Genomic DNA, 26,383 nt, shown 5'->3' on the forward strand with positions numbered 1-26,383 from the left:
CCCTATGTTCCTTTAGGAATCGAGAGGCATCAGTATATATATGATAATAATATTCCAACCACACTATATTCGCCATATCCACTGCCGACGACATGGTTCACTCTTAAAGCTCTGGGAAACAACAAACACTTGTCTTAATAAGTGTAAATATGACAAAACATTTTGTGTATTAAAAAACAACAATGATACACAAAACTATCAAACAGCAGAAGATTATATAACAACATATCAAAGTTACCTTTGGTATACGTAGTTGAAATTTCTTTCTTTCAATTACTACATTGTTTGTTCAATTTGATAAAAATGTTAAGTGTCTCAAAGCATGTGAGTTCAACTAAGCCTCGACATACATACCCAGTATTACTCTTAAAATCACTTTTTAATATGATTAAATTACCTTTCATTTGTAAATTTAAGTGTTTATTTCAGTCACTTTGTCTGTAATCATCAAATATGTCTGTATAAACCACACTATACTTAAATAACACTTATTCTGTCTAAATCACGGTATATTTAAATGACACTTATGTCTGTACAAACCACAGAGTATACTCGTATACTCCGCAAATGTCTGTATAAACTACAATATAATTTTGTTTGTTTGTTTTGGAATTTCGCACAAAGCTACTCGAGGGCTATCTGTGCTAGCCATCCCTAATTTAGCAGTGTAAGACTAGAGGGAAGGCAGCTAGTCATCACCACCCACCGCCAACTCTTGGGCTACTCTTTCACCAACGAATAGTGGGATTGACCGTCACATTATAACGCCCCCACGGCTGAAAGGGCGAGCATGTTTGGCGCGATGGGGATGCGAACCCGCGATCCTTAGATTACGAGTCGCACGCCAACCAGCGAACCCGTGGGCCTATGACCTAGTAATTACAGGACCGATATAACTGCACATTTAATGGTTAAACTATTATTTTGCACTTCTTCGATTTGATGATCGTTGCTGCTAAAATGCAAATTTAATTTCTTTAATCAAATAACGAATGGTCAATTAGGAGGCCTAGTTACTCACGTGCTTTAATGTAAATAAATGCTCGATTTAGGGTCCTCTTTAAGAGAATCTCTGTAAAAGTGTTTCTCGAAATCTCCGGGTTATATAGGGGGTTGGATATAAAATATTACCCTTGTGCAAACCTCGCGACCGAAACGATTCGTTTTGCACCATTTAGAAGTAAAAGCAGCTTGTGGTTTAGGAAGAGTTACGTGGCACACACACGCGTACTTGTTATGTCTACAAGTCACTAATCTTTATTCTGCACAGAAATTAAAACGATTTTTTTTTTTAACTCGCGGAGATTAACAGACCCATGTCACACATCACATTGACGTACAGTCTCAAGTTATATCAGTTATCGGTAACCTATTAAATGTCAATGGTAACAATCTAAACAGTATTATATCTAGAGATGTGGAAAGAGACCATTTTATTTTTTAACTTTATTAAAAGTTTCTCCTTCCAAGTTAATTTTGTGCTAAAACTCTCGACAAATAAAGTAAAGTATTGATTCCTAGTTACAGTATACTTTTGTTTTTTAATATATTTATTATCAAAACTTGATGTTAAATTATACGGTACTGTAACCCCCTTTTTTTTTAATACAATCTCTGCTTCCCTGTTGGAAAATTGGCTGTATGGGTTTTATCTAGGTGGTTGTCGTGACCGAAGAACATATGCTCGTGACACTAAACTTCTGAATCCTCTTCGAACAAATGGTTTCCAAGGCAACGCTGTCTCGCAAGGAAAGCAGATTCCCATATTCTAGGTGCACCATTAGGGTTTCCGTGATACTTAATGTTTTGTGATTAGTTGGTTGTTACAGCGGGTTCAAGCCACAGAAATTTCGTCCAGAATAAAAATTTAAACTCAGCAATGACTAAGATTTCATACGTTTTAAACCAAAAGCTCTGTGCTTATCTCTAATAATTAATAACATAAATAAATATCGTTTATTAGATTACTTTCTACTGATACGTATTCTTTTTTTTCTTCTTCACTTAAGAAAAATAAGATTTTGAATACTAAGCTAGTTATGATTTCTGATTAAATATAAAAAAATATATACGAAATGGGTTTTTTCACCATCAAATCGCACAGCAGGTCGCTAAATCAAATCACACGTTAATATGAAGAGAAGAAAGTTACACTTTTTTTTTTGGTCACGTGAATTTTCCTCTAAAGAGAAAACTGGTTGTGTCGGTCGTATTGTTGAAGGTTATTTGGTGTGTAGATAATTTAAAATTGTAATGCTTTCATTATTTATTAAGTGGGTCCGCCATGGCCACATAGTTAAGTCAATCGACTCGAAATCTGAGGCTCGTGGGTTCAAATCCCCGTCGCATCAAACATGTTCGCCCTCTCAGCCGTGGGGATATTATAATTTTCGATCAATCCCACTATTCGGTGGGTGGTGATGACTAGCTGCCTTCCCTCTAATCTTACGCTGTTAAATTAGAGACTGCTAGCGCAGATAGCCCTCATGTAGCTTTTCGCGAAATTCAAAACACGCGAACCTTCTCTTCTTATTTTTCTTTCCTCTGTACTATCTGTCTCTACTTCTGTCTCTTTGATTTCTTGCTCAAGTGATGGTAACATAACTCTGCACAGTTCGTCTCGTCAACAATGATAATATAGGTGCAATAAGATTTTCTTTCTTGTTTTAGAATTTCGCGCAAAGAAACATTAGGGCGAACTCCGCATAGCCGTCCCTAATTTCGAACTAAAATAAAAACCCTGTAACTTGAGCGCTTTTGAAATATGGGCCTTTCTTCTCTAGAGTCAAACTGGGAGCTTAATTTCGAACTGAGGGGCCCGGCATGGGCAAGCGCGTTAAGACGTGCGACTCGTAATCTGAGGGTCGCGAGTTCGCATCCCCATCGCGCCAAACATGCTCGCCCTTTCAGCCGTGGGGGCGTTATAATGTTACGGTCAATTCCACTATTCCTTGGTGAAAGAGTAGCCCAAGAGTTGGCGGTGGGTGATGATGACTAGCTGCCTTCCCTCTAGTCTTACACTGCTAAATTAGGGATGGCTAGCACAGATAGCCCTCGAGTAGCTTTGTACAAAATTCCAAAACAAACAAACAAAATTATATTGTAGTTTATAGAGACATTTGCGGAGTATACGAGTATACTCTGTGGTTTGTACAGACATAAGTGTCATTTAAATATACCGTGATTTAGACAGAATAAGTGTTATTTAAGTATAGTGTGGTTTATACAGACATATTTGATGATTACAGACAAAGTGACTCAAATAAACACTTAAATTTACAAATGAAAGGTAATTTAATCATATTAAAAAGTGATTTTAAGAGTAATACTGGATATGTATGTCGAGGCTTAGTTGAGCTCACATGCTTTGAGACACTTAACATTTTTATCAAATTGAACACACAATGTATTAATTGAAAGATAGAAATTTCAACTACGTATACCAAAGGTAACTTTGATATGTTGTTATATAATCTTCTGCTGTTTGATAGTTTTGTGTATCATTGTTGTTTTTAATACACAACATTGTAACTTTGATATATTGTCACAAAACAAACAAACAAACAAACTTCGAACTGATAGACTAAAAGAAATTTAACAAGTCAACAGCACCCACCGTCAACTCTTGAGCTAATCTTTTTTCCGAACGAATAGTGTGATTTGACTTTCAGTCTTACAGCATCAAACTGTGAAACATGTGTTTGCCACAATTAGTCTCGAACCACGAATTCTTGGATTCACAATACGCGCACGCAAAATACGGTACAACAAAATATATATATATATATATTGAAAATTAATTATAAGCTTAGTGATTCGGAATTTATGTCACTTTGGGAAATAATCTTGAAGAAGAGTATCTGAAGTTCCTTCTCTTGTCACAAGTTAAAAAATGTGAACATTTCATGTTTAAAGAATCGTACTATTTGAACGATTTTCTTTTCAGAGTTTCATATATTTTACAGAACTAGTTTAAATCCGTTTACCCAGGAAATAAGAATAGCAAATGTAATTTCTTCTGCGCACTTTTATATACATAAACTTCTATTTCAGAAAGTCAAATACAATAGAAATATCAAAAGTTTCGGTAACAAAAATTTAAAAAAAAGATAGAATGTGATGGATTGTTCAAAATCTCACATTAAAAACGTTGTTTCAACAAGAACGTTATTGGTTTACGACATGATTTACTTAGTAACGTTTGTACCAAACTCTATCAGCTGAAAATATTTTTTATCAAATACTGAGTTGCTCCGTGTTGTAGACAAACACGTCAAACTGAAGTTTTACATATGTTCTTCTTATCGTATAAGATATTGTGACAGATTTAATTTTGGAAAACGTAACAGTTTCTACACATTTGATCTCTGTCCTGCTTGAGACAGCTCACGCACGATGTTATTCTATACAAACTCAGATCAGTTCTTCTCTATCAGGTAAATCCTTGTTTTAATCCAGATTAAAGATCAGATAACCATAAGCTATAAAGGTTTAAAAAACACATAATATTCACAACTGTTAAGTCTTTGTATTCATGTACTCTTAAACGATCATAGTTTTGCAGATATTTAGTGTTGGTCGTTTCAATATCATGGATGTCTCTTCCACGAGATACACTGTTATTCAATTGTTTTTTGTTCCACGAACTTTTCAATCGACTTCTATTCTCTCATTTCTCAGCAGAATACATTTCTCTTTTTTTTTCTTATTTAGCTCTTTTTAAGGAAATTTTTAGATCATAGGTATACGGCCCAGCATGGCCAGGTGGTTAGGGGTGCTCGAATCCTAATCTGCGGGGCGCTGGTTCGATTCCTGTGACACCAAATATGCTCGCCCTTTCAACTATTCGTTGGTCAAAGAGTTGGCGCTGACTGGTTACCTTCCCTCTAGTCTTTCGCTGCTACATTAATGATGGCTAACGCAGATAGCCCTCATTTAGCTCTGGCCGAAACTCAAAAACAATCGTAGATAAAACAAACCATATTTTGTATACATTGATTTCCTTAATGATCGTATTCACAACAAAAAGTGAAAATTGGCACAAATATAAACTTACATGTGCCCCACATAATATGTAATTCTCCATCTTGAATCTGTTTTTCAGAAGAATCACAGCTTACAAGAAACATAATTTTGAAGTTTGGTCAATTATTCAGCGGTATTTTTACCAATTTAAATGTGATTTGGTACAAGGATACAGCTTCTATACATTGGCGTACAAAAATTAGACTTGTCTAATTATAGAGAATATCAAGATGACGTAAAAGGTACAATTTTAGGGTTTGTTTTTTACGATTACTTCTCCATATTTCGTCCACTTTACATGGTATTTGACATTTTTTTAACGTTCCACTCAAATATACAAAAATGTGACATATGTACATTTTTGTATATTTGGGAGATGAAAAGGTTAAACAAATCCACAATTTTTGAAGACTTTGTCAATTAATTATTCGTTTTCTGGCCAATTCACATTTTATTTGGTACAAAAAAAACTTTTTTTCAGGTCCCAAACAGAGAGGAAAGCACAGTTTGAAGTTTCCTTAAACCATACATGTGTATGTCAAACGATTTACTTGTTGAGATTACGTGGCAGATAATGTTGGCTTCTTTCATTTAATTTTATCTTTGCATGATTTTAATTATATAGCTCGCCTTCCATCTCCAAATATTATTTTTTATAACTTACTGCTTCTTCAGATTATTCAACCAGTGACATACATTAAGCATAGTTCAATAGTAAAATTTGTTGAATAAATTCTAATATTAGTAACAATTTTATCAAAAAGATAGGCTATAGCCTGCAAAAGTGAATCTATTTTGCTTTAATGATAAATAAGAAAGTGCCCGCCATGGTCAGGTGGTTAGAGCGGTGGACTCGTAATCTTAAGGTCGCGGTTTCGAATCCCCGTCACACCAAACATGTTCACTCTTTCAGCTGTGGCAGCGTTATAAAGTGACAGTCAATCTCATTATTCGTTGGTAAAAGAGTAGCCCAAGAGTTGGCAGTGGGTGGTGATGACTAGCTGCCTCCTCTCTAATCTTACGCTGCGAAATTATAGACAGCTATCGTAGATAGCACTCGTGTAACTTTGCGCGAAATTCAAAATAAACAGACAAACTGTCAGGGCTCATTTCGCTTGTACTACCAAGAAATCCTCACCAAAAGTAATTAAATATGTACACTTGCAGACAAAGAGATTAATTGCACTAAAGTGTATGAAAGATGTTGAAACGCCTTAATTTGCGTGCATCTGAGACAGGAGTGGTGAATGGCTACTTACATTATTCCAGATCAGTAAGTTCAATAGCGATGATAGGTAACCAAATACCGTGAACGCCTGTATACATACACTGCTGGCCAAAATCTTGAGGCCAATCTGAACATAAAGAACAAAATATGCATTTTGCGTTGTTAGACTCAACCACTTGTTTGAGTAGAGCTTCGAAAGATGAAAATAAGAATAGGGAAAATAAAAATAAACCTTTTTAGTATTTAATATGGAAAATGTGAACACTATGAAATTAGTCTAAATACTAGCTGATCAAAAGTTTAAGACCATACTGAAACAAGGCGTTAATCGGTAAACACGTAACGAAATTTAGTCATTTGTGTTCAAGCATTAGCGTTGTCAACATCTCCCACTGACATCTCCTGTGTTACATTGGGAGAATGCAGCTCAAGAACAATAAGACGGCACCTACGAGAGAAAGGATTTAATAACCGTATACGTGTTCAAACGCCACGCCTCCTTCCACACCACGAAACAGCTTAAACTTTGCTAAAAGCACCAAAAATGGGACGTAGAAAAGTGGTAGAAGGTTTTGTTCTCTGATGAGAAAAAAATTTAAGCTGGATGGTCCAGATGGCTTCCAAAGTAACTGGCACGATAAAGATATCCCACTGGAGACATTTTCTACACGACACAGTGGAGAAGGTTCCATCATGATCTGGGGTGTTTTCTCCTTCCATGCAACAATGGAGCTTCAGGTTATACAGGGGCGTCAAACAGTGGCTAGCTATATTGGCATGATGGAGAGAGCATCCTAAAGGCCCTTGCTTGTGTGGAAATGTTTGGATCTTTCAGCAGGACAACGCTGCAATCCACAATGCCCGCAGGACAAAGGAATTTGTCATGGCCATCCAGTGTGTCCGCCCGAACTAAGCCTCATTGAAAATGTTTGGGGGTGGATGGCAAGGGAAGCCTATAGAAATGGACGTCAATTCCAAACTGTGCATGATCTTCGTGAAGCCATCTTCACCACTTGGAATAACATTCCAGCCAGCCTTCTGCAAACGCTTATATCGACCATGCCAAAGCGAATGTTTGAAGTTATTCGCAATGACGGCCGTGCAACTCACTGCTGAGACCTCTTGTTGGGCATTTCCTACCCTGTTTAAGACTTCTTTTTGGTATGGTCTTAAAATTTTTTAGGCTAATTTCATAGTGTTTACATTTTCCCTATTAAATGCTAAAAAAACGTTTTTGTTATTTTGATCTTCCTTTTTCTTATTGTCATCTTTCGAAGCTGTACTCAAATATGTGGTCTAACAACACAAAATGCATATTTTTTCTTTATGTTCATTGGCTTTAAGATTTTGGCCTGCAGCGTATGTGTTTAAAGTATTCAAAATAATTATGGAAGCGGAGAGGAAAATTATGTATTTTTTTTATTTCGTGCAAAGCTACACAAGGGCTATCTGCGCTAGCCGTCCCTAATTTAGCAGTGTAAAACTAGAGAAAAGGCAGCTAGTAATCACCACCCACCGACAACTCTTGGGCTATTCTTTTACCAATGAATAGTGGGATTGACCTTCAAATTATAATGCCCACACGGCTGAAAGGGCGAGCATGTTTGGTGCGATCTTGATTCGAAAACCGCAAATTAAGTTGTATCATTAATGCGGCTAAGCTAGAGCACCGTATTGTGTGTATAGTTATTACGTCACAATACAACTGATAACATATAACAAATATTTCTTTACTGACTATATGCGGTTTCGTAGTAAGAAAAACATGATAGTATTTCAACCGAACTACAAGCCAATGCCGAGAATGCCTTTCGATCAATACTAGAGTTGCCCGACAGACTTTTTCTAATGTTATTTCCCATGAAATGTATTATGTTATGAATATTTATGGGATAAAACTTAAACACAAGGTAAAATGTTGAATTGTAACAATGACAGCAACACTGAGAGAAAGAGATGTACTTATTTTAAAAACTGCAGTGAGAGTTTAAAAAATAAAAGAATATTATTTAAACAAAATAGTTTAATTTTTTTCAACAGACGATTAATCTGTTTTAGCCCAAAGTCAAGCATCATTAAGGTTTCTTTGTTTTTGAATTTCGCGCAAAGCTACTCGAGGGCTATCTGCGCTAGCCGTCCCTAATTTAGCAGTGTAGGACTATATGGAAAGCAGATGGTCATTACCACCCACTGCCAACTCTTGGGCTACTCTTTTGCAAACGAATAATGGTATTGAATGTAACATTATAACGCCCCAAAGGCTGAAAGGGCGAGCATGTTTGGTGCTACGGGGCCGCAAACCCGCGCGCCTCAGATAACGAGTTACATGCCTTATCCCACATGGCTATGCCGGGCCGCATCATTGAGGAATCATTTAATATTTTGCTTGGATATTTCTGTTAGAATACATTTATGCTAATCCTTAACCGCTTCTCTAATGTATATGTGGATTTCATTTTGATGCTAATGCTAAATGCGTCCCAACATTCCGTTTAGAGGAAAAATTCCCCCTGGTGGGACAGTGGTAAATTTGTAGATTTACATTGCTAAAATCCGGGACTGTATTTCCCACGGTCAACATAGCAAATATCCCGATGTGGCCTTGCTTTAAAGAAACAAAAATATGGCAAACCAGTGATAAGAACGTTATTGAAAGGTTTACGGAGAGGTAGGTATGAGAAACTGGAAATTATTGCAGTTTTGTTTTTTGTTGTTAAGCCCTAAGCCACACAATCGGCTGTCTGCGCTCTGTCCACTGCAAGTATCGAAATTATATTTTTAACGTTATCGGCCCTTGCAATTAACGTGGAATTACCAGAAACTATTAAGTTTGGTTTGTTTTCAGTTTCGTGCAAAGCTACTCAAAAGCGATCTGCGCTAGCTGTCCTTAATTTAGCAGTGTAAGACTAAAACGAAAGCAGCTAGTCATCACCACCAACCGTCAAATTTTGGAATACTCTTTTAACAACGAATAGTGGGATTCACGACACATCATAACGCCCCCACGGCTGAAAGGGCGAACATTTTTGGTGTGACGGGGAGTTGAACCCGAGATCATCAGATTACGAGTCGAGTGTCTTAACCTCCTGGCCATGCCGGGGTCTAACTATAAAGGGATTAGTCACTAGTGTATTAAAATTTAAATAATGAAACTCATCCCATAAAACTTTTATTTTATTTTTTTCATAGGAATGTTTATACGCCTAAGAACATCAGAACTTTATTGAATGCCTAACATGTTAAGGAAAAACTTTTCATTTACAGTAAAATATAGGAATTTGATTAAAAATACGTTGATTTCTGAAGTCCAAGCTTCTTCTGGGGTGAAAAACTGCTTTTAGTGTATATGTGTTTTTCATAGAAAAGCCACATCTGAATCCAACTAATGGAATCGAACCTCTGACTGTAGCGTTCAAAATTCGTAGAGTTACCGCTAACTCACCGGGTAACGGAACTCTTTTGTTTTTTGTTAACCTATTCTTCCAATTATGTTCCCCGATGGGACCGCAGTAAGTATTCTGATTTAGAATGCTGATATCAGGGGTTCGATTTCTCTCAATGGCTTGGCATAACTCGTAATCTGAGGGTCGCGGGTTCGAATCCTCGTTGCACCAAACATACTCGCCCTTTCAGCCGTGGAGAGGTTATAGTATGACGGTCAATCCCACTATTCGTTGGTAGAGTAGCCCAAGAGTTGGCGGTGGGTGGTGATTACTAGCTAAGCTATCTTCCCTCTGGTCTTACACTCCTAAATTAGGTACGGCTAGCGCAGATAGTCCTTGAGTAGCTTTCCGCGAAATTCAAAAACAGTCAAACGATTTCCCTCGATGGACACGGCAAATAGCCCGATGAGGCTTTACTATGAAAAAACACGCACACACATTCCATTTATGAAAGAGCCATAAATAATTCGTAAAAAAGAAATATTTTTATTACAATAGTTACACTAGGAAACGAGAAACGTACTTTTTGTGTTTGTAAACAGATAATTTCTGTATAAAAGAATAAGCTAAATCTGAGAAAGATTTTGTTTGAAAGTTGGACAGTAAACACCCTGTTGTTTTGTCTGAAAAACAATATTTTATTACGTTATTAGAAAAACATGTATTTTAAAATACTAATGTACGTAAACTGTTTGTTAAATATTGAATAGTTTATCATATGTGTTAACAGCCTTTTTTAAATTTTAGATCATTTATCTTATTTGCTAATTTTTACGATTTTGAAGTTAAATGTGTTCAGTGGAATGAAAGTATATTACATGAATCTTGAAGCTAAGACTAGGTAATTCATGACACAATTCTTAATCTGTCATCTATATACTCCTGCTATACCATATTGTTTCTGTTTTCATTTAGGAGGACCAGGCGGATCCCCATTCCTCGCAAGTAGAAGTAAGACATTCCCTCTTGCCCCTTGGATATGAAGATATAGCCCAAACTTCACCATTTGTACAATCACAAAGTTCAGAACAAGGTCGTCAGGTTCCGCACCCCACCCCCATAAAGCCGTCGGAGGAGAGGATGCATTTACTTACTCTTAATCCACGGGAATTCTTTAAGTACAGACCAGAAAAAGAATCCGAAACAGTCCTCCAGACAAACAGTTTCAGCGGATTGCTGTGGGTCCACCTCTTAGCGGGTCGAGGACTCAGACCAACTGGCCATGCCGACCACTTCCGGGACTTGTACTGCGTCATAGAATGTGACCACATACATAAAGCCAGGACTGTTGTGAGAACAGGAGATCACAGCTTCGACTGGGACGAAATATTTGAACTTGACCTGGTTGAAAATAATGAAATAGCTTTTCTTCTGTATAGTTGGGATCCCAGTTCTCGACATAAACTTTGCTATAAGGGAACGGTCCACCTGCTGGCAGTTCTACGAGAATCCGCGGTTAATAGTCTCGCCCTCAAGCTCGAGCCTCGTGGCACGCTCTACCTCAAAATTCATTACAAGGACCCTCGACAGTCTTTTCAAAGGCTCCAGGCACCAAGTTCTTCTGGAGTATTCGGAGTTGACCTAGAAACGGTGGTGGCTAGAGAGAATACTGGCTTTGGTATCCCCTTAGTGGTAAAAAAATGTTTGGATGAAGTAGAAAAACGAGGGTTAGACAGTGTAGGAATCTACAGATTGTGTGGCTCAGCAGTCAGGAAAAAAATATTAAGAGATGCATTTGAACGAACCACTTGGATGGTTGACTTGTCAATAGAACATGTCCCAGACATTAACGTTGTTACTGGTATGTAATGCATGTAAAGGAACATGTTCCAAACGCTAATGTTAGTAAGCAGTGAGCATAAATGATATAAAATGTTCAAAGTATTTTAACTAGTGCATGTAAATATTCCACACATGAACGTCGTTACTAGTAAGTACTGTGTATGTGAAATATGGAACACGTTCCAAGCATTAATGCCGTTCCTCATAAGCAGTACGTATAAAAGGTGGAAAACGTTCTACGTATTATTGACATTACAACTGAATAGTAGATTTAAAGAATGGAACATGTTGGATATGTTGATGTCGCTACTAGCAAACAATGTAAACTGCAGCTGTTGTTGAATTATTTCTTGTACTTAAGTATTTATGTTAAGGTTCCTGGTACTTGTACTGTTTCTGCAGATGTAATACTGTGTTTTATCTTTGTTTTCTTTCACCAGGTGTATTGAAAGATTACCTGCGAGAACTCACTGAGCCACTTTTCACCAAAGGTCTCTTTGATATGCTAGTGGATGGCTTGAGTGTCTGCCTTCCAGATGACCCTGAAGGAAACGCCAAACTCATGCTCAGTATACTTGAATGTCTGCCTAAAGTTAATAGAGTAAGGTGTTGCGCCTTAATACGAGTATTAATATATTGAGTTCCACAGTGCATTTCGGTGCTTTTTCGTAACGTATCTTGTAGAAAAAATAATCGTTGTTGCAGTGAGAAATGACTGGTTGTAACGTAGAAATCGTGACCTCAGTATAGTTTGTTTGTTTTAGAATTTCGCGCAAACCTACACGAGGGCTAGCAATTCATTCTTAATTTAACAATACCAGTAATTAAATAAGTACCGTACTGTCCAGTATGGGCTTGTTTATAAAAGTGAAGAGAGACATTTCATTATTCTTTATGTTGGAAGATATAACGGCCCGGGATGGCCAAGTAGTTAGGGGCTCTCGACTCCTAATCTAAGGATTGCGGGTTCCAATCTCTCTACGGTCAAACGTGCTCCTCCTTTTTTTTTACCAACGAATAGTGGAATTGATCATCACATTATAAAGGTCCTAATTTGGGAGTAAAAAAGTAAATGGAAAGCAGCTAGTCATCACTACTCACCGCAGGGACGGCTAACGCAGGTAGCCCTCGTGTAGCTTGCGCAAAATTCCAAACAAACCAAACTACCTATGGGTGGGTTATTTTTAATTGAAAATCAGAAAGGAAAGGCAATGTTCTGTGAAGCATCGTGTTCAATTCTGTTTTGCCTAATTAGGCTTCATGTGGTATAAAAGTCAGCGTTCTGGACTGCGTATTAGAAGGTCCAAAAAATGAGATGTAATGTACTGCTGAGAATGCTTCAAATATTCAATTATACACATTATATAACTTTGACAATCAATCCCACCATTCCGTTAAGAGTAATCACGTATGTAGTGGGTGCTGTTAACTGATTATCCCCCTCAGGTCGGCAGTTCTAAATTACAGACGTCTATATTCAAATTAAGAAATAATAATAATAAATGCCGTACAGTCAATATAAAATAGAAAACAACAGTATAAAATTATACTATAAATTTTATTTTTAAAAAATAAATAAATAAAATCCACAAGGTTATTCGAGAGTAAATCATAAGTATGCCTGAACATTAGGGGTCTCCGAACTGCCGTTTACCCAATATGACAATTGCTACAAACACCAAAAAAATGTCATTATAAATTAATTCTACCAATTTATTTATGTTTGTCCAAAACAATACTCGTGGTTCTGCATTACAGGATGTATTGTAAAACGATGTCGCTGGACAGGTCAAGTTTGTCCAATAGGAAAAACATCCGTAGCTCTTATTCTCCAGCTACGGCTTAAAGACGAATAAAACTGATGTGTAGTATCCCAGTTGGAACTAAGTATTGTAGCCCACCTGGGTTTTACGAATTTATTTTAAATTTATAAACTTTCCTTCATTACCCATCATAAGTTAATTAGGAACAAGTTTCAAGAATTGCTAATAATTCCTTTTTTTTTCCAATATTGGGGTATATGGAGAAATCTAAAATATGTTTAAACTACAAAGAATTGCAAAATAAACGTGTCTAATCAAGGACATTTAACAATAATTCATATAAAATATATACCACACACTGGAAAGGAGGTAAAAAGGTGTAAGCTTATAATATAGATATCAAATATAATAACAAGTAAACTGTATCATTTATAGAAGTAGTACTAAAAGCTTTGACACTAAAATTGATATCATGGAAACAATGTGGTAATGGAACCGTTTGAAATTATAAACATGGATGAAGTATTTTTGTGTGTCTATTCGTCTAGTTTTAACAAGTATTTGTAACACGTTATTTGTTCTCATAGTGTACGACCATGGTTTTAATGGATCATCTCAAGCTAGTATCCAACCACAGTGAAAGAAATAAGATGACATCACAGAGTTTAGCTATGTGCTTCGGTCCTGTCGTTATGTGCCACACCGAAATAGGAGATCCTGTTGTTGACCTCCGGAAAACTATTGACGTCTTCAGATATCTTATAGATATCTGGCCCGTCAAAAAAGGTAATGACCCCGAACGACATAACAAAGACCTTTTGCTTGACATTACAATGCATTTCTTCGACTCATAAATAAAATACTAGAACGAGATCCTTTATGGACACTTATTTGAGCTCGATGAGCTCGAAATTATGAATTTTTTTATTCGTTTTAAGAACTGATAAACCGACTTTGTTTCGCAAACAAACAGTACATTCTTTAAAAACTAATAAACCGACTTCGTTTTGCAAACAAACAGTGCTTTTTTGTTTTAAGAATTGGTAAACCGACTTTGTATTGCAAATAAAGTGCTTTTTTTGTTTTAAGAACTGGTAAACCGACTTCGTATTGCAAACCAGTACTTTTTTGTTTTAAAAACTGGTAAACCGACTTCGTTTTGCAAACAAACAGTGCTTTTTTGTTTTAAGAATTGGTAAACCGACTTCGTATTGCAAACAAACAGTGCTTTTTTGTTGTAAGAGCTGGTAAACCGACTTCGTTTTGCAAACAAACAGTGCTTTTTTTGTTTTAAGAACTGGTAAACCGACTTCGTTTTGCAAACAAACAGTGCTTTTTTTGTTTTAAGAACTGGTAAACCGACTTCGTATTGCAAACAAACAGTGCTTTTTTGTTTTAAGATTAAAGTCCTCTCTTTTGCTTGACACATATTCTCAGACACATAGGCTGTTCGAAAATTGCCATAATAAATGTGCTTACTTGTGTTTCGGAGACAGAAACGTTGAATCGCTACTGCAATGAATATTAAAAATTATTTAGATAAACGGAAATACAATTCCGCAAGCTTTGGATATCGTGGCAACATGACACTGGCCTGACAGAAATTTCTACGTACTCATAGATAAATGCTTATAAATTTATTAACATATTTTCCAAACACCCTGTACTTAATCATGAATTGTATTAATCCCTTCAAACACACACACAACCTTCCATATGGATTTACTCAAAACTAATACCGTACATTTAAGACAAATGTATCTATAAATTGTTTCTGGATACTTACATCCTAAAGAAGCGTTGGTCTAAATGGATTTGAAAATATACCTTAAGAACTTAAGTTACTTAGTAATTAATACAGGTACAGACTTTTTTATCATATGATTCGCTACACTATCATAGCTTGATATTGGTGGGAAGTGCGTACGTAAGAAGATAAATAAGAGAATTCGATTATATGCGAATCCATACAAGTGGCTAGCTGCAATAATAACGTTATGTTCCCTAAGGTCTGTCACCATGTTTAATATCTATTTATGTAGATGTGACATAACATTATAAGCAACTAATGTAGGTGTGTTCAATCTTAATAAACAGTTTCTAAGTAAACACACTTGTTGTCTAAACAAGTTTCTTAAGTAGACGTTTTGGTTCAAATCCTCGTCACACCAAACATGCTCGCCCTTTCAGCTTTTAGGGGTTATAATGTGACGGTCAATCCCACTATTCGTTAGTAAAAGAGTAGCCCAATAGTTGACTGTGGGTGGTGACGACTAGCTGCCTTCCCTCTAGTCTTACACTGCTAAGTTAGGGACAACTAGCGCAGATAGCCCTCTTGTAACTTTGCGCAAAATTCAAAACAAACAAATGCCTATGTTGTCTAGACAAGTTTCTTAAGTAAACAAACTTGTTTTCTGGACAAGTTGTTAAGTAAACACCCTTGTTGTCTAGACAAGTATCTTAAATAGGCACTTGTTGTCTAGACAAGTTTCTTAAGTAAACAAACTTGTTTTCTGGACAAGTTGTTAAGTAAACACCCTTGTTGTCTAGACAAGTATCTTAAATAGGCACTTGTTGTCTAGACAAGTTTCTTAAACTGGCACGTGTTGTCTAAACAAGTTTCTCAAGTTAATAATTCTTGTCTAGACACGTTTCTAAAGGAGACGTTTGTATTCGTATATTTTAATTTGTTACAAGTTACCGCACACTGCTTACTATACCATGACTGAGGCAAGACGTATTACGTATATCCACATTTCTTTTTACATCTAATGCTGTTAAACTAAATGGATATCTCCATCTACAAATTCTAAATCTGCAATCTAAATACATCTTCATAATATGTGAGTGTATGAATGTTTATTTATTACCTTCAGGTAAAAATGCAAGTAAAACTAGGCTTACCTTTAGCTTCAGACAACTCTTACAGAAACTTATTTGTTTATATTTTGTGCTTGAGTAGATTTTAAAGTACATTTTATTTATTGTTGTAAGTCTCAGGTAATGGGAGCAGCGATTCTAGTAACAATGAACAAAATGGGCAGCCAGCCCAAGATACAGAGGAAGAGAAGAAGACAGTGGCATGGTCTGTTGGTCATCAAGTTCTTCCTACATCTACATGTTAATAACAGTTACTTAAGGAGTGCCGCAGTTTGTTTCATCCACGGTTCCAAAGAAGCCAAAGGAAGCTGCCTCATGGAACATGTGAAATTTCTTTTAAAAAGGACAAGTAGAATTATTTAATCCATAAGGTGCGAATGCAAGTATAATTACGTTCTAAAGTTATGTGTAACTTTCAAGTCTGTGGGTCCTTCTATAAAATTATAATTATAAAAATAATTGTTACGTCAACGTTAGTATGCTCAGCAGATGCCGCTTTAGCCTTTCCGTTAATATATCCATCTATCGGCAGAGTTTGTTCCTAGTTCAACCTGATATGTGCACTTAATCTGAATCTTGTTAGTTAGAAGAACCCCTGTACTTAGAGACTTTGGCGTAGATACTCAGTTGTTGTTTTATGTCAATGGATTTTTGTTAAAGACACACCAATTGTTAACGAGAATGATTTAATGTCCATCATTTCTTTGTTTTTAATAAACGATTGATTGATCTCCTGTGACGTTGTTAAACTTGAACAAAACAAAACCATGTGTCTTTTCCACATTATCCTTCAAACTACTATTTGTTCATATCCCGTTCACAACAAGTGGGAGCCACATGTTGTGTCACATTTTAGTAATATTATGTTATTATTTTTTTCTTTTCTTATATCTCACATTGTAAATAATTTGCTAAGAAATGGGGTAAAATTTTGATATGAAATATCAAAATAATTGGACTAATTAAAATACTGGTGATAGTTTAGTTTAAATGTTTTTGTGACTTGTATGTCACTAGGAACTTTAAACACAATTATGCTAAGTACTCTCAAGTAGTTTGGTGGATAAATAGTTTACATGAGTGTTTAAAAAGCTGATTGCAGTTTACCATCTAGAATGTGGAACTGCATTGTTTACCATTTAATCAGGATAAACCCAAACATGGCACAAGGTTATCCTTTTAACTTCTAACAAACAGTAATCGTGTCAAATAATCAATAGATCTTTTGTATACATGAGCTATGAATACAAACTCTATCAAGATTTCACAGCTTTAGTAGTTGAAAACATTACACAAAATAATGGTTATGATATAACACTGTTGGGAAAAATATTTTAATTCATTTTAATTCAAAAGCATTTACAATTTTGAAACCGTATAAAGCTGGTTGAAATAATCATATTGAATCCGAATCGTGTATTTTAATACAAAAATGCATTATTGGATACCAAACACTTCAACTAAGTGCAGTGAACAAATAAGCACCTTACATCAAACCTCATTCCAACATGACATTTTGGCTCTTTCTTAGATTTAATGATAAAGACCTTTAACAAGATAACGATCAAACAAATTTTACAAACAAGTTAAATGTTTACTAGTGTGTGTGGCCAGCACCTTCGTTTAGTGCTACTGTGCAACCTAATAACGACAAGAAACCAATAAACAGGAAGAAAACTTTAATCAACCGATGGCCGCTATCTTTAAATTCGCATGGAATTACTTCCATAAAGGTCACGTGGATGAATGTTCCCGCTGCAATTGCTTGAAGAACAGCGCTGACAGTTTGTCCACCAATAGATTGGTTGCTACCCACACACAGGCCCACTATCTGAAATAGAATGTGACTCATTTAAATGTATATTTAATTGATTATGAATATAGTCTAGGAACTAATAATATATAATCGTCCAAAAATAACTTCCCTATTTTAAAAGTTGCTAACTAAAAAACTAAGAAAATACAACCATGCTATTTTCAACATCTTGCAGCCAAAATCAAACATTTTCACTATCATGTTTTTGTTGTTGTTGTTGTTTTCACTCCATTGACTAGTGTTACCCTGTAAAATGGCAAGCGTGCAAGAAAAGGCTCAAGGTCCCATTTGGCTCGCAGAGACCAGGTCGATAGCTGTGGTGAAGCGTAACTACAAACGCCAGTATAGAAAAGAAATATGAGGGTATGTTAAGGACATCGTGTATCGCACACCAATAACAAACATCACGGAGCTAAAATCTAGGATAACGGACTCCATCACCACCGTAACTGTAGACATGTTTTTGCAACCTTGTACTTAAATCGAATATCGGTTAAACCTACTGAAAGCCACTATTTTACAAATCTAGTGACATTTCCATTAAAAAACTGTTTGAATTAGGCTACAAAATGTTGAAAACGTCGTGGATGTGTTTCTCTAGGACTATCTTGTATATTCTTCAGTGACATAAGGTAAAAGTTGTGAACGATCAGAATTGAGTTAAGTTTTAGGGCTTATCTGTGTGAAAATATTTAGGAACACTAATAAAATAGGTAGCTAATAAGTAACAGTGTCTCATTTTCTTCTTAATTGAGGATTATTTAAAAACATAACAAGATGACAAGTTTGCAAAATACACTTACTGAGAGAAACAGCAACTAACTGTTCTACGACGTCAAATCACTTTTCATTCTATTGAACCTGGACATTAACTGGTCAGCAGAAGATATACGAACAGCTCAAATTTTAAAATAAAAGTCCTAGCAGGTCAATTTGTTTCTTTGTTTCGGATATTTGTGCAAAGCTACACAAGGGTGTATAGCGCATAGCTGTTCCTGTTTCTCGACCCATGAGTCGTCAAGATTTGTAAAAGGGTCACAAACTGACTTTCAAATAGACAAGCAGATTATTTATTTAACGATTATTTAGTAAGTCACTTGTTTACATTAAAGCTATTTACTGGGTCGCGACTTTGACAAGAAAAAATTAAGAACCACTGAACTAGAGAGAACTTAAAGACAGTTGGTCAACAACACCAACCGCCAACTCATGAGATACTCTAATCGAATAATAGTATTTGACTGTCGCTGTTGTAACGCATCCATTATCCCAAAGTGCAGAATACGTTTTTTGAGGTATCAGGACGTTAATCACGGACCATCCGATTCGATAAATGAGCGGTATAAGTCTCAAGATGGTAAAGTTTGGGCAGATAAACAAAAAATAAACGGATAGCGTGAATTTCAAGAAAGCGAAGTTTGAGCAGGTCGATAGAATACAAATGGAAACTTTTTGCAGACAAAGAAAATTGAGCAAGTCTTTAGAAAATGAACGCTTTAAGCTTCAAGACAGAAACGTTTGACCAGGTAAACAGAACATATATGAACAGTACATGTTTCAAAGCAGAGGGGTTTTAGCACGCGCTAATTTTCTTTCATATCTGATAAACAAACAAAGTTGATTTGTTAATATAAAAGTCCACGAAGTACTGCCGGGCCCAGCATGACCAGGTGGTTAAGGCGCTCGACTCGTAATCCGAGGGTCGCGGGTTCGAATTCCCGTAGCATAAAAAATGCTCCCCTTTTCAGCCGTGGGGGCGTTATAATGTGACTATCAATCCCACTATTCGATTGTAAAAGAGTAGCCCAATAGTTGGCGGTGAGTGGTGATGACTAGCTGCCATCCCTCTAGTCTTACACTGCTAAATTATGGACGGCCAGCGCAGATAGCCCTCGTGTAGCTTTGCGCGATATTCAAAACATACCAAACCAAACGTACTGCCGACCAAGGGTTGGTCTTGTGATAGATCTCTGAATTTTGGAGCTGCCGATCCGTGTTCGACTCCATGCAAAAACATAAGTTATTCCCTATAGTTTAAGTTGTAGTCGTCATATATGAGTGGCAGCTAACTCCCTCAGATTGGTGATATGGTGCTGTTGGCAGTAACTAGTCCAAACGCATGCACAGCGACAGTCTCAGATGTTTTACTAAAAAATATAAAACATTGTTAAACGCTACTGTTTTGGTAATCTTAAGGTTATCTTCGGCTAATCCATAAACTCTTTTGAAAAGATTAGTTGGTTGGTTAGTTTGGTGTTCTATGGCACAAAGCAGCTAGGCTATCTGCGCCAAACATCCAGTAAAAAGTGGAAATTAAAGTAACTTTAGCAAAATTCATAAAAGGAAGTTAAGGTAAAACAAAACAAAGTTTAAAAAACATAAATAGCATTAAAGCCAATGTTTACATCTCGTCTACAGCGGTAAGAGAAAACTACAGTAATACATGTTGTAAAGGACTTTCTGTAGCATAACTGTAATTATCATAGCTCGCCAGGAAGACTAACAGGTAAGTACAAAAACCACAGTCAGTCACCTGAAGTTGACATTTCCAGTCCTGGTTCCGAGTTATTTGACGTTACGACCATTTTCTAATTTCAAAACGAACAAGATGGGTTTTGATTCTTAAAAGGGAATCACATTAAGAAAGATCTAATGTACAAATTAAAAAACTTAAATAGCATTAAAACGAATAATGGTCTTTAAAAAATTAAAAACATTTCCACGGTGGAGAAGTGTCACCATCATCAATAACACTGTCTAACGTTATGGATAAACCTTGGGACAGAACATGTTTAAAATGGTGCCGTCGTTCAGAGTCATAACGACGGCAATACAGTAAAATGTGGCTGATTGTAACCTGAGTGTTACACAGACAACACACTGATCCATCAGTCCCAGAAAAAAAACCAAAAACGATGAGTTAAAAAATTGTGACCAATGCGTAGTCTAGTTAGAACAACTTCCTCTTTCTGATCCTTACGGAAGCAAGATGGCCAAAGTCCATCTCCAGTTTGAGTCTGCTCTTTGGTTTGTTTTTATCAGGCCAGAAGTAGCTGATAGTTCAGGGCCTGGCATAGCTTAGCGCGTTAAGGCGTGCGCTTCGTAATCTGAGGGTCGCGGGTTCGCGCACGCGTCGCGCCAAACATGCTCGCCCTCCCAGCCGTGGGGGCGTTATAATGTGACGGTCAATCCCACTATTCGTTGGTAAAAGAGTAGCTCAAGAGTTGGCCGTGGGTGGTGATGACTAACTGCCTTCTTTCTAGCCTTACATTGCTAAATTAGGGACGGCTAGCACAGATAGCCCTCGAGTAGCTTTGTGCGAAATTCAAAAAAAAAAAAACTGATAGTTCAGTCAACGTATCACGTTTTAATTCTGATAAATGTAACAAGCTTGTTAAAATAATTACACTTCTGTTATTTAGGAAGTACTGTAAGTTAAAGTAAGTGTCTTATTAAAAGAAATTAATGAGTACGTATGATTTTTATTTTATACATTCGATTAATTTCATACTGCGTATAACAGTGAACTATAGTTCAACAGGCCACAAAAAATCTTTCTTTTCTGTGTGTATGTAAAAACTGACTAACGATTATAGTTTTTAATTTTTGATTATTTTTGCTGTTTGGTAAAAGATTTTTCAGCACTTGAAATTATTCGAAACATCAAAAAAAACATTGGAAATTCGGAAAAATAATCATAATATACAATTTGATAAAAGTTTATTGTCTTTGTATTTATTTTAGAGTAAAGCACATTGTGCTACCTGCTGTATCCGTCGCGGGGAATCTGGTGCCAGCTTTTAGGGTTGCAAGACTGTATACATACCGTTGTTCTTTTATGAAAAACATCAATAGCATTTATTGTTGATCCACTACAAAAAACTTACAAGTTTCTAATTTTAAATAATCTTCTTGTATAAGAAAAGAATATGAGTTTCATACAGATTTCTTTAAAAGAAAGAGATGCGTAGACACCGAAATAATTTTAGTAATAACAAGAAAGAAAAGGTAAAGATGGTTATGACACTCGACTAGCAGTCTGTGAGTAGCTGGTTCCAGTTCCTGTTCCACCAAATAAGCTCGATCTCGTGTAGACTCAGCAGATAGCCTGATGTGGCTTTGCTCTAATAAAACACTCGCTCTCGTGTAACTTTGCGTAAATTCCAAACAAACCAAAGACCAAACTGCACGCTTTTTACACCAATAAATTTTCATCTGTGAAAAAGTTTTGCTATTCAGTCAACAAGATTTATTTATAAGCATGAACGTGCATGTGGTCATTGATTTGATTTTTATAGAAGATTATTAGTATTCTCTTAACATTTAAATTGTGTTGCGAATGTTATCAAATGTATTTTAAATCTTGAAAAATCATCAAATTCGCTATTAACGAATTTTTAATTATCGAATTTAGAAACAGTAGTTGTAACTTTTTAGTCTCCATCTATGAAATTGTGGGTTTGACTGTAGTTGAAATCACCTGTTTTATGTTGATTCATGTCTTTGGAACTTTTTCTTCACAGTGATGGGCCTGGCATAGCCAGGTGGTTAAGGCATTCGACTCGTAATCCGAGGGTCGTGGGTTCGAATCCCTCTCACACCAAACATGCTCGCCCTTTCAGCCGTAAGAGTAGCCCAACAGTTGGCGGTGGGCGGTGATGACTAGCTGCCTTCCCTCTAGTCTTACACTGTTAAATTAAGAATGGCTAACGCAGATAGCCCTCGAGTAGCTTTGCGCGAAATTCAAAACAAACCAACCAATCACAGTGATGTTTGCGTAAAAATATCTTAACTTTTGTTTTAGGTTTACGTTGCACTCGAAAATTTTGACATAGCTTCATTTTATGGAAAGAAACTCAGTCTGTTTTGGTCACCAGGCAATAATGGTATATTCACATCCTCCAACGCACAAACTCATACGAGAGGCCATTTGCTCATTTCCTTCCGAAGCCTCTTAATGTAAATGTATCAGTCACTTTAAACGCGCTCTACTTACGTCTTTTGGATTTTCTGGAGCACTTAAAAATGTAGCCAAACCCTCAATCACACCCTTTAATAACCTTTGCTTACGTAACATCAGCATCACAAATTATTTGAAATACTAAAAAATGTATCTTTCCTTCTAACCAATATTCACCATCCTTTTATATGATGTTTTCTTCTGAAAACAAAATGGTTCTAACGTATCGTAGAGATTTTAAGGACATAAACGAATACATCTCTCTTTAAATGTAGTGACCTAGGAACAATATAAAGCAAGAAAATAAAAATTTACAATGAAAATTGTTCTTACTATCAAAACCTGTTATCAACCTTTCTTTTACTAGTGGCACCAAATCACTTTCACAACAAGTTTACAGATTTACAACGCTAAAAGAAGGGATTCGATTCCCTGCAATGGATATATCACAGATAGCTAATTGTGCAGTTTTACGCGAAAAAATACCAACAATCAAAATGCTGTATATTACACAGTTAATTAAAATAACTGCTCAGTTTCTCTCAGTTCTTTCTTCATACTCTTCAAATATCTTGAATTTGAATGTATATAATGTATATAGAATTGTACTACTGACAGTTCTACGATAATTCATTACTGCTATTCAGTGTTTTACATTCTAGAGTAAACTTATACAGCGAAAACACTGCAACCTCTTTTTTAACAGTCTCTTCAAACTAAAATCACTGTCATTCGTAAAGGACTCAGCATGGTCAGGTGGTTAAGGCACTCGACTTGTAATCTGTCGAAATTCAAAAACAAACTAGAACAAAATAATTTTTGTTTGTCAGCTAACAATATCAAACGTTTTATTTCAACCAACAATTTTGCCATTGCAGCTTTTAGAGGCCTAATATTACAAACTGTTTAATGCGAAAATAGAGGTTGACTTAGTTTGTTTCTTAATATCGCGCAAAGCTACTCGAAGGCTATCTGCGCTAGCCGTCCCTAATTTAGTAGTGTAAAACTAGAGGGAAGGCAGCTAGTCATCACCACCCACCGCCAACTCTTGGGCTACTCTTTTACCAACGAATAGTGGGATTGACCGTCACATTATACGCCCCCACGGCTGGGAGGGCGAGCATGTTTAGCGCGACTCGGGCGTGTAAAAGTGAGAAATTAAAAAAATAGTAATGGTTAAAGCGAAACATTTATACTTCATAATAATAAACAATATAAGAAAAATTCATATTAATACATATATCCTAGTATTAAGCTATTTTAATACTTACTACTTCTTGCAAGTGTTGATTCTGGTATAATTTCTTTTGTTACTTATTCGATTTTCTTTTAATATTTTAACTAGGTTTACTAATATTGAGACAAAAATGTTAGTATGTAAGTAATACATTGTTGTTAGGTGTAATTTCTCAGTGTAAGTTATATGTGTATCGTCAAATATATTTCTTCTTCTATGACGTCATTCTCATTTCCTATATTGTTGTGTCACGTTCAATCGTATCACGTTGTTACATTTCATTGTTGAACTGTGTTCTTTTCGGTTACGTATTATTTGAATTGCAGATACAAAAGTAAACATTCAACCCTAAATATAAGGAAGCTGAGTTCCCTCTAGCTCTTACCTTAATACGCCACTGTTATGTTGATAACACCACTAGTAACTTACCTGTCCCACTGGAATAGAAGCGGAAAAAAGGACAGAGAACAGAAAGGTGGCTGCACGTGACAACCTCAGACGGGCGACGTTAACCCCCATTGAGAACGCAACAAGCAATTCGTGAATAGCAACTCCAAGGAACAAGTTGAAGAGGGTGACAACATCATTCTGCAGCCCTAAGGCTAACCCTTCGAAAATAGAGTGGATAGTTAAAGATAAAACTAGCAAAATAAAACGGACTCCTGATTCTTGGTATATTAGGTTGCCTATGTCTGCGTGAGAATGGCCGTGGCTAGCTGTATGTCCAGATCCCACTGTGGTCAACGAAGAGGTCTCTTGTTTGTCTTCATAATCTTGATAAGAAGAAGCAGATTCGAGGCCAGAAACCTCATTGATGTGATTAGATAGAGTTCTTGCTTTTAAATACATTTCCTCTTCGTCTGTAGAATGATTAGCTTCAGAAAGCAAAGATTCTCGACTTTCGCTTTTTAATAGACGTTTTGACCTGTCTGGGTCAGAATTAGTTTCTTTGTCGCACCAGTCCTTCTTGTCTAAATTAATAAAGCCATTAGAAGATGGTAAACGTACGGAAGTTTTGTTTTCCTGGTAGTTCAGTGCGACTTGCTCTATAAGAAGAGCCAGGACAAACCCAACAAAGACCATACACTCTGTAATAGGAATATTTGTGTGTATTCCCTTCAACTCTAAAACTAATTGAAACATTTTTCGCACTTCAGGCAATAGGCCCACAAAAAATGTCGCCATAAAGACTCCTCCCGAGAAACAGTTGGCCAAGCTGAGAGCCAACTGGTACCTGAGACCACGCATTGTTTGTGGCCAGCGAGCAACACAGAAATAAGGTACCATAAATGATGCTAACATGCTTCCAAACATCCCCATTGAACTTACAATTTGAGCAGTCACTAGTTCTACTCCAGAATAATATTCCATCCCGTTCTTCTTGACTGGCTTACTCCATGGAAAGCGAGTGCTCACATTCATCTGGTCAAGGTATGTCTGATTCAGCTGTTCTAACGTTTCGCTCATATTTACAGGTGCGAACATTATATGACAAGTGTGCGGTTTTCCTATTTAAGACAGTGATGCCTTCCTATACAGATAGTAGTAGCTCACATATACTGTTGATATTGTGAAATTTCTGTACAAGCGACCATAACACACAATATTAAAAAAAATAATAAAAACTAGTCTGAAGGAATTGCCTTTATATTAACAGTATTTAAAAGAAACAAAGACAACTAACTTTGGTTATATTTATTCCGATATCTACTGAAACAAACAGCAACAACTAACTAAACTCATAAAGATGTTATATAACTTTTTATCTAACGTCATTCCTTGTGGACCGATACACTGGTTCTATCGTTGCGTTTTCCAGTGGCTGTTCACACTTGTGCAAGAAAACCTGAACGAGTAACGCGTACCTGTAACACGAACAGAGGAAATGATACCCTATGACGTCTGTACTACGTCACATAATAGCGTACTGGTTCAAACTAATAACATTCTTAAAAATAATACAGCGCCTTACCAGATTCTACCATTTACAGAAGAAAAAAAAAGGCATGTGTATATGTATTCGTATTTCATAATATACAATATTATTTCTAAAGTAATGATATTAAAGTACTATAAATACAGTTAATGTAATTTGCAAACAAGTTTGGAAAAAATTTCAAAACCAAAGTTTATATAAGCCACAATTATGCAAGTAGTTTGTTGTTTTGTTTAAGGAATGTTCCCACCATATCACACAACAAGCTATCTGCGCATAAATGAGAACTCTCAAAACAAGTTATTATGTAAAT

The 26,383-nt window shown here is 36.3% G+C and overlaps 2 protein-coding genes across 6 annotated transcripts in view; one reads left to right on the forward strand and one right to left on the reverse strand.

The window, feature by feature from the left end:
• LOC143241988 (rho GTPase-activating protein 100F-like) overlaps positions 1-16,852 on the forward strand; it is an 81,670-nt gene extending 64,818 nt beyond the window's left edge. For 4 of the 5 annotated variants that reach the window (XM_076485346.1, XM_076485334.1, XM_076485341.1 and 1 more), the window contains 4 exons: positions 10,612-11,497; positions 11,919-12,079; positions 13,829-14,027; positions 16,236-16,852. In XM_076485346.1, the coding sequence (XP_076341461.1) occupies positions 10,612-11,497; positions 11,919-12,079; positions 13,829-14,027; positions 16,236-16,366 (1,377 nt within the window). In that variant the 3' untranslated portion in view covers positions 16,367-16,852. The remainder of the gene's footprint in view (positions 1-10,611; positions 11,498-11,918; positions 12,080-13,828; positions 14,028-16,235) is intronic. The other variant, XM_076485357.1, reaches the window with a different exon arrangement.
• A 572-nt stretch (positions 16,853-17,424) lies between these two features.
• LOC143242017 (zinc transporter ZIP3-like) lies at positions 17,425-25,970 on the reverse strand. The gene is made up of 2 exons (XM_076485362.1): positions 24,564-25,970; positions 17,425-17,952 (listed from the first exon to the last, which is right to left on the reverse strand). The coding sequence occupies exons 1-2, from the start codon at positions 25,617-25,619 to the stop codon at positions 17,719-17,721; spliced, it is 1,290 nt and encodes a 429-aa protein (XP_076341477.1). The 5' UTR covers positions 25,620-25,970; the 3' UTR covers positions 17,425-17,718.
• Between the last annotated feature and the right edge of the window lie 413 nt (positions 25,971-26,383).

Source organism: Tachypleus tridentatus, chromosome 2, assembly GCF_004210375.1.
Source record: "Tachypleus tridentatus isolate NWPU-2018 chromosome 2, ASM421037v1, whole genome shotgun sequence".
NCBI classification, from domain to species: Eukaryota; Metazoa; Arthropoda; class Merostomata; order Xiphosura; family Limulidae; genus Tachypleus; species Tachypleus tridentatus.

Coding starts and splice junctions, on each gene's coding strand:
- LOC143242017 (XM_076485362.1), bottom strand. CDS start 25,619: ATGTTCGCACCTGTAAATATGAGCGAAACGTTAGAACAGCTGAATCAG. Junction 17,953..24,563: donor CTTCTATTCCAGTGGGACAG/GTAAGTTACTAG, acceptor ATTCTATTTCAG/ATAGTGGGCCTGTGTGTGGG.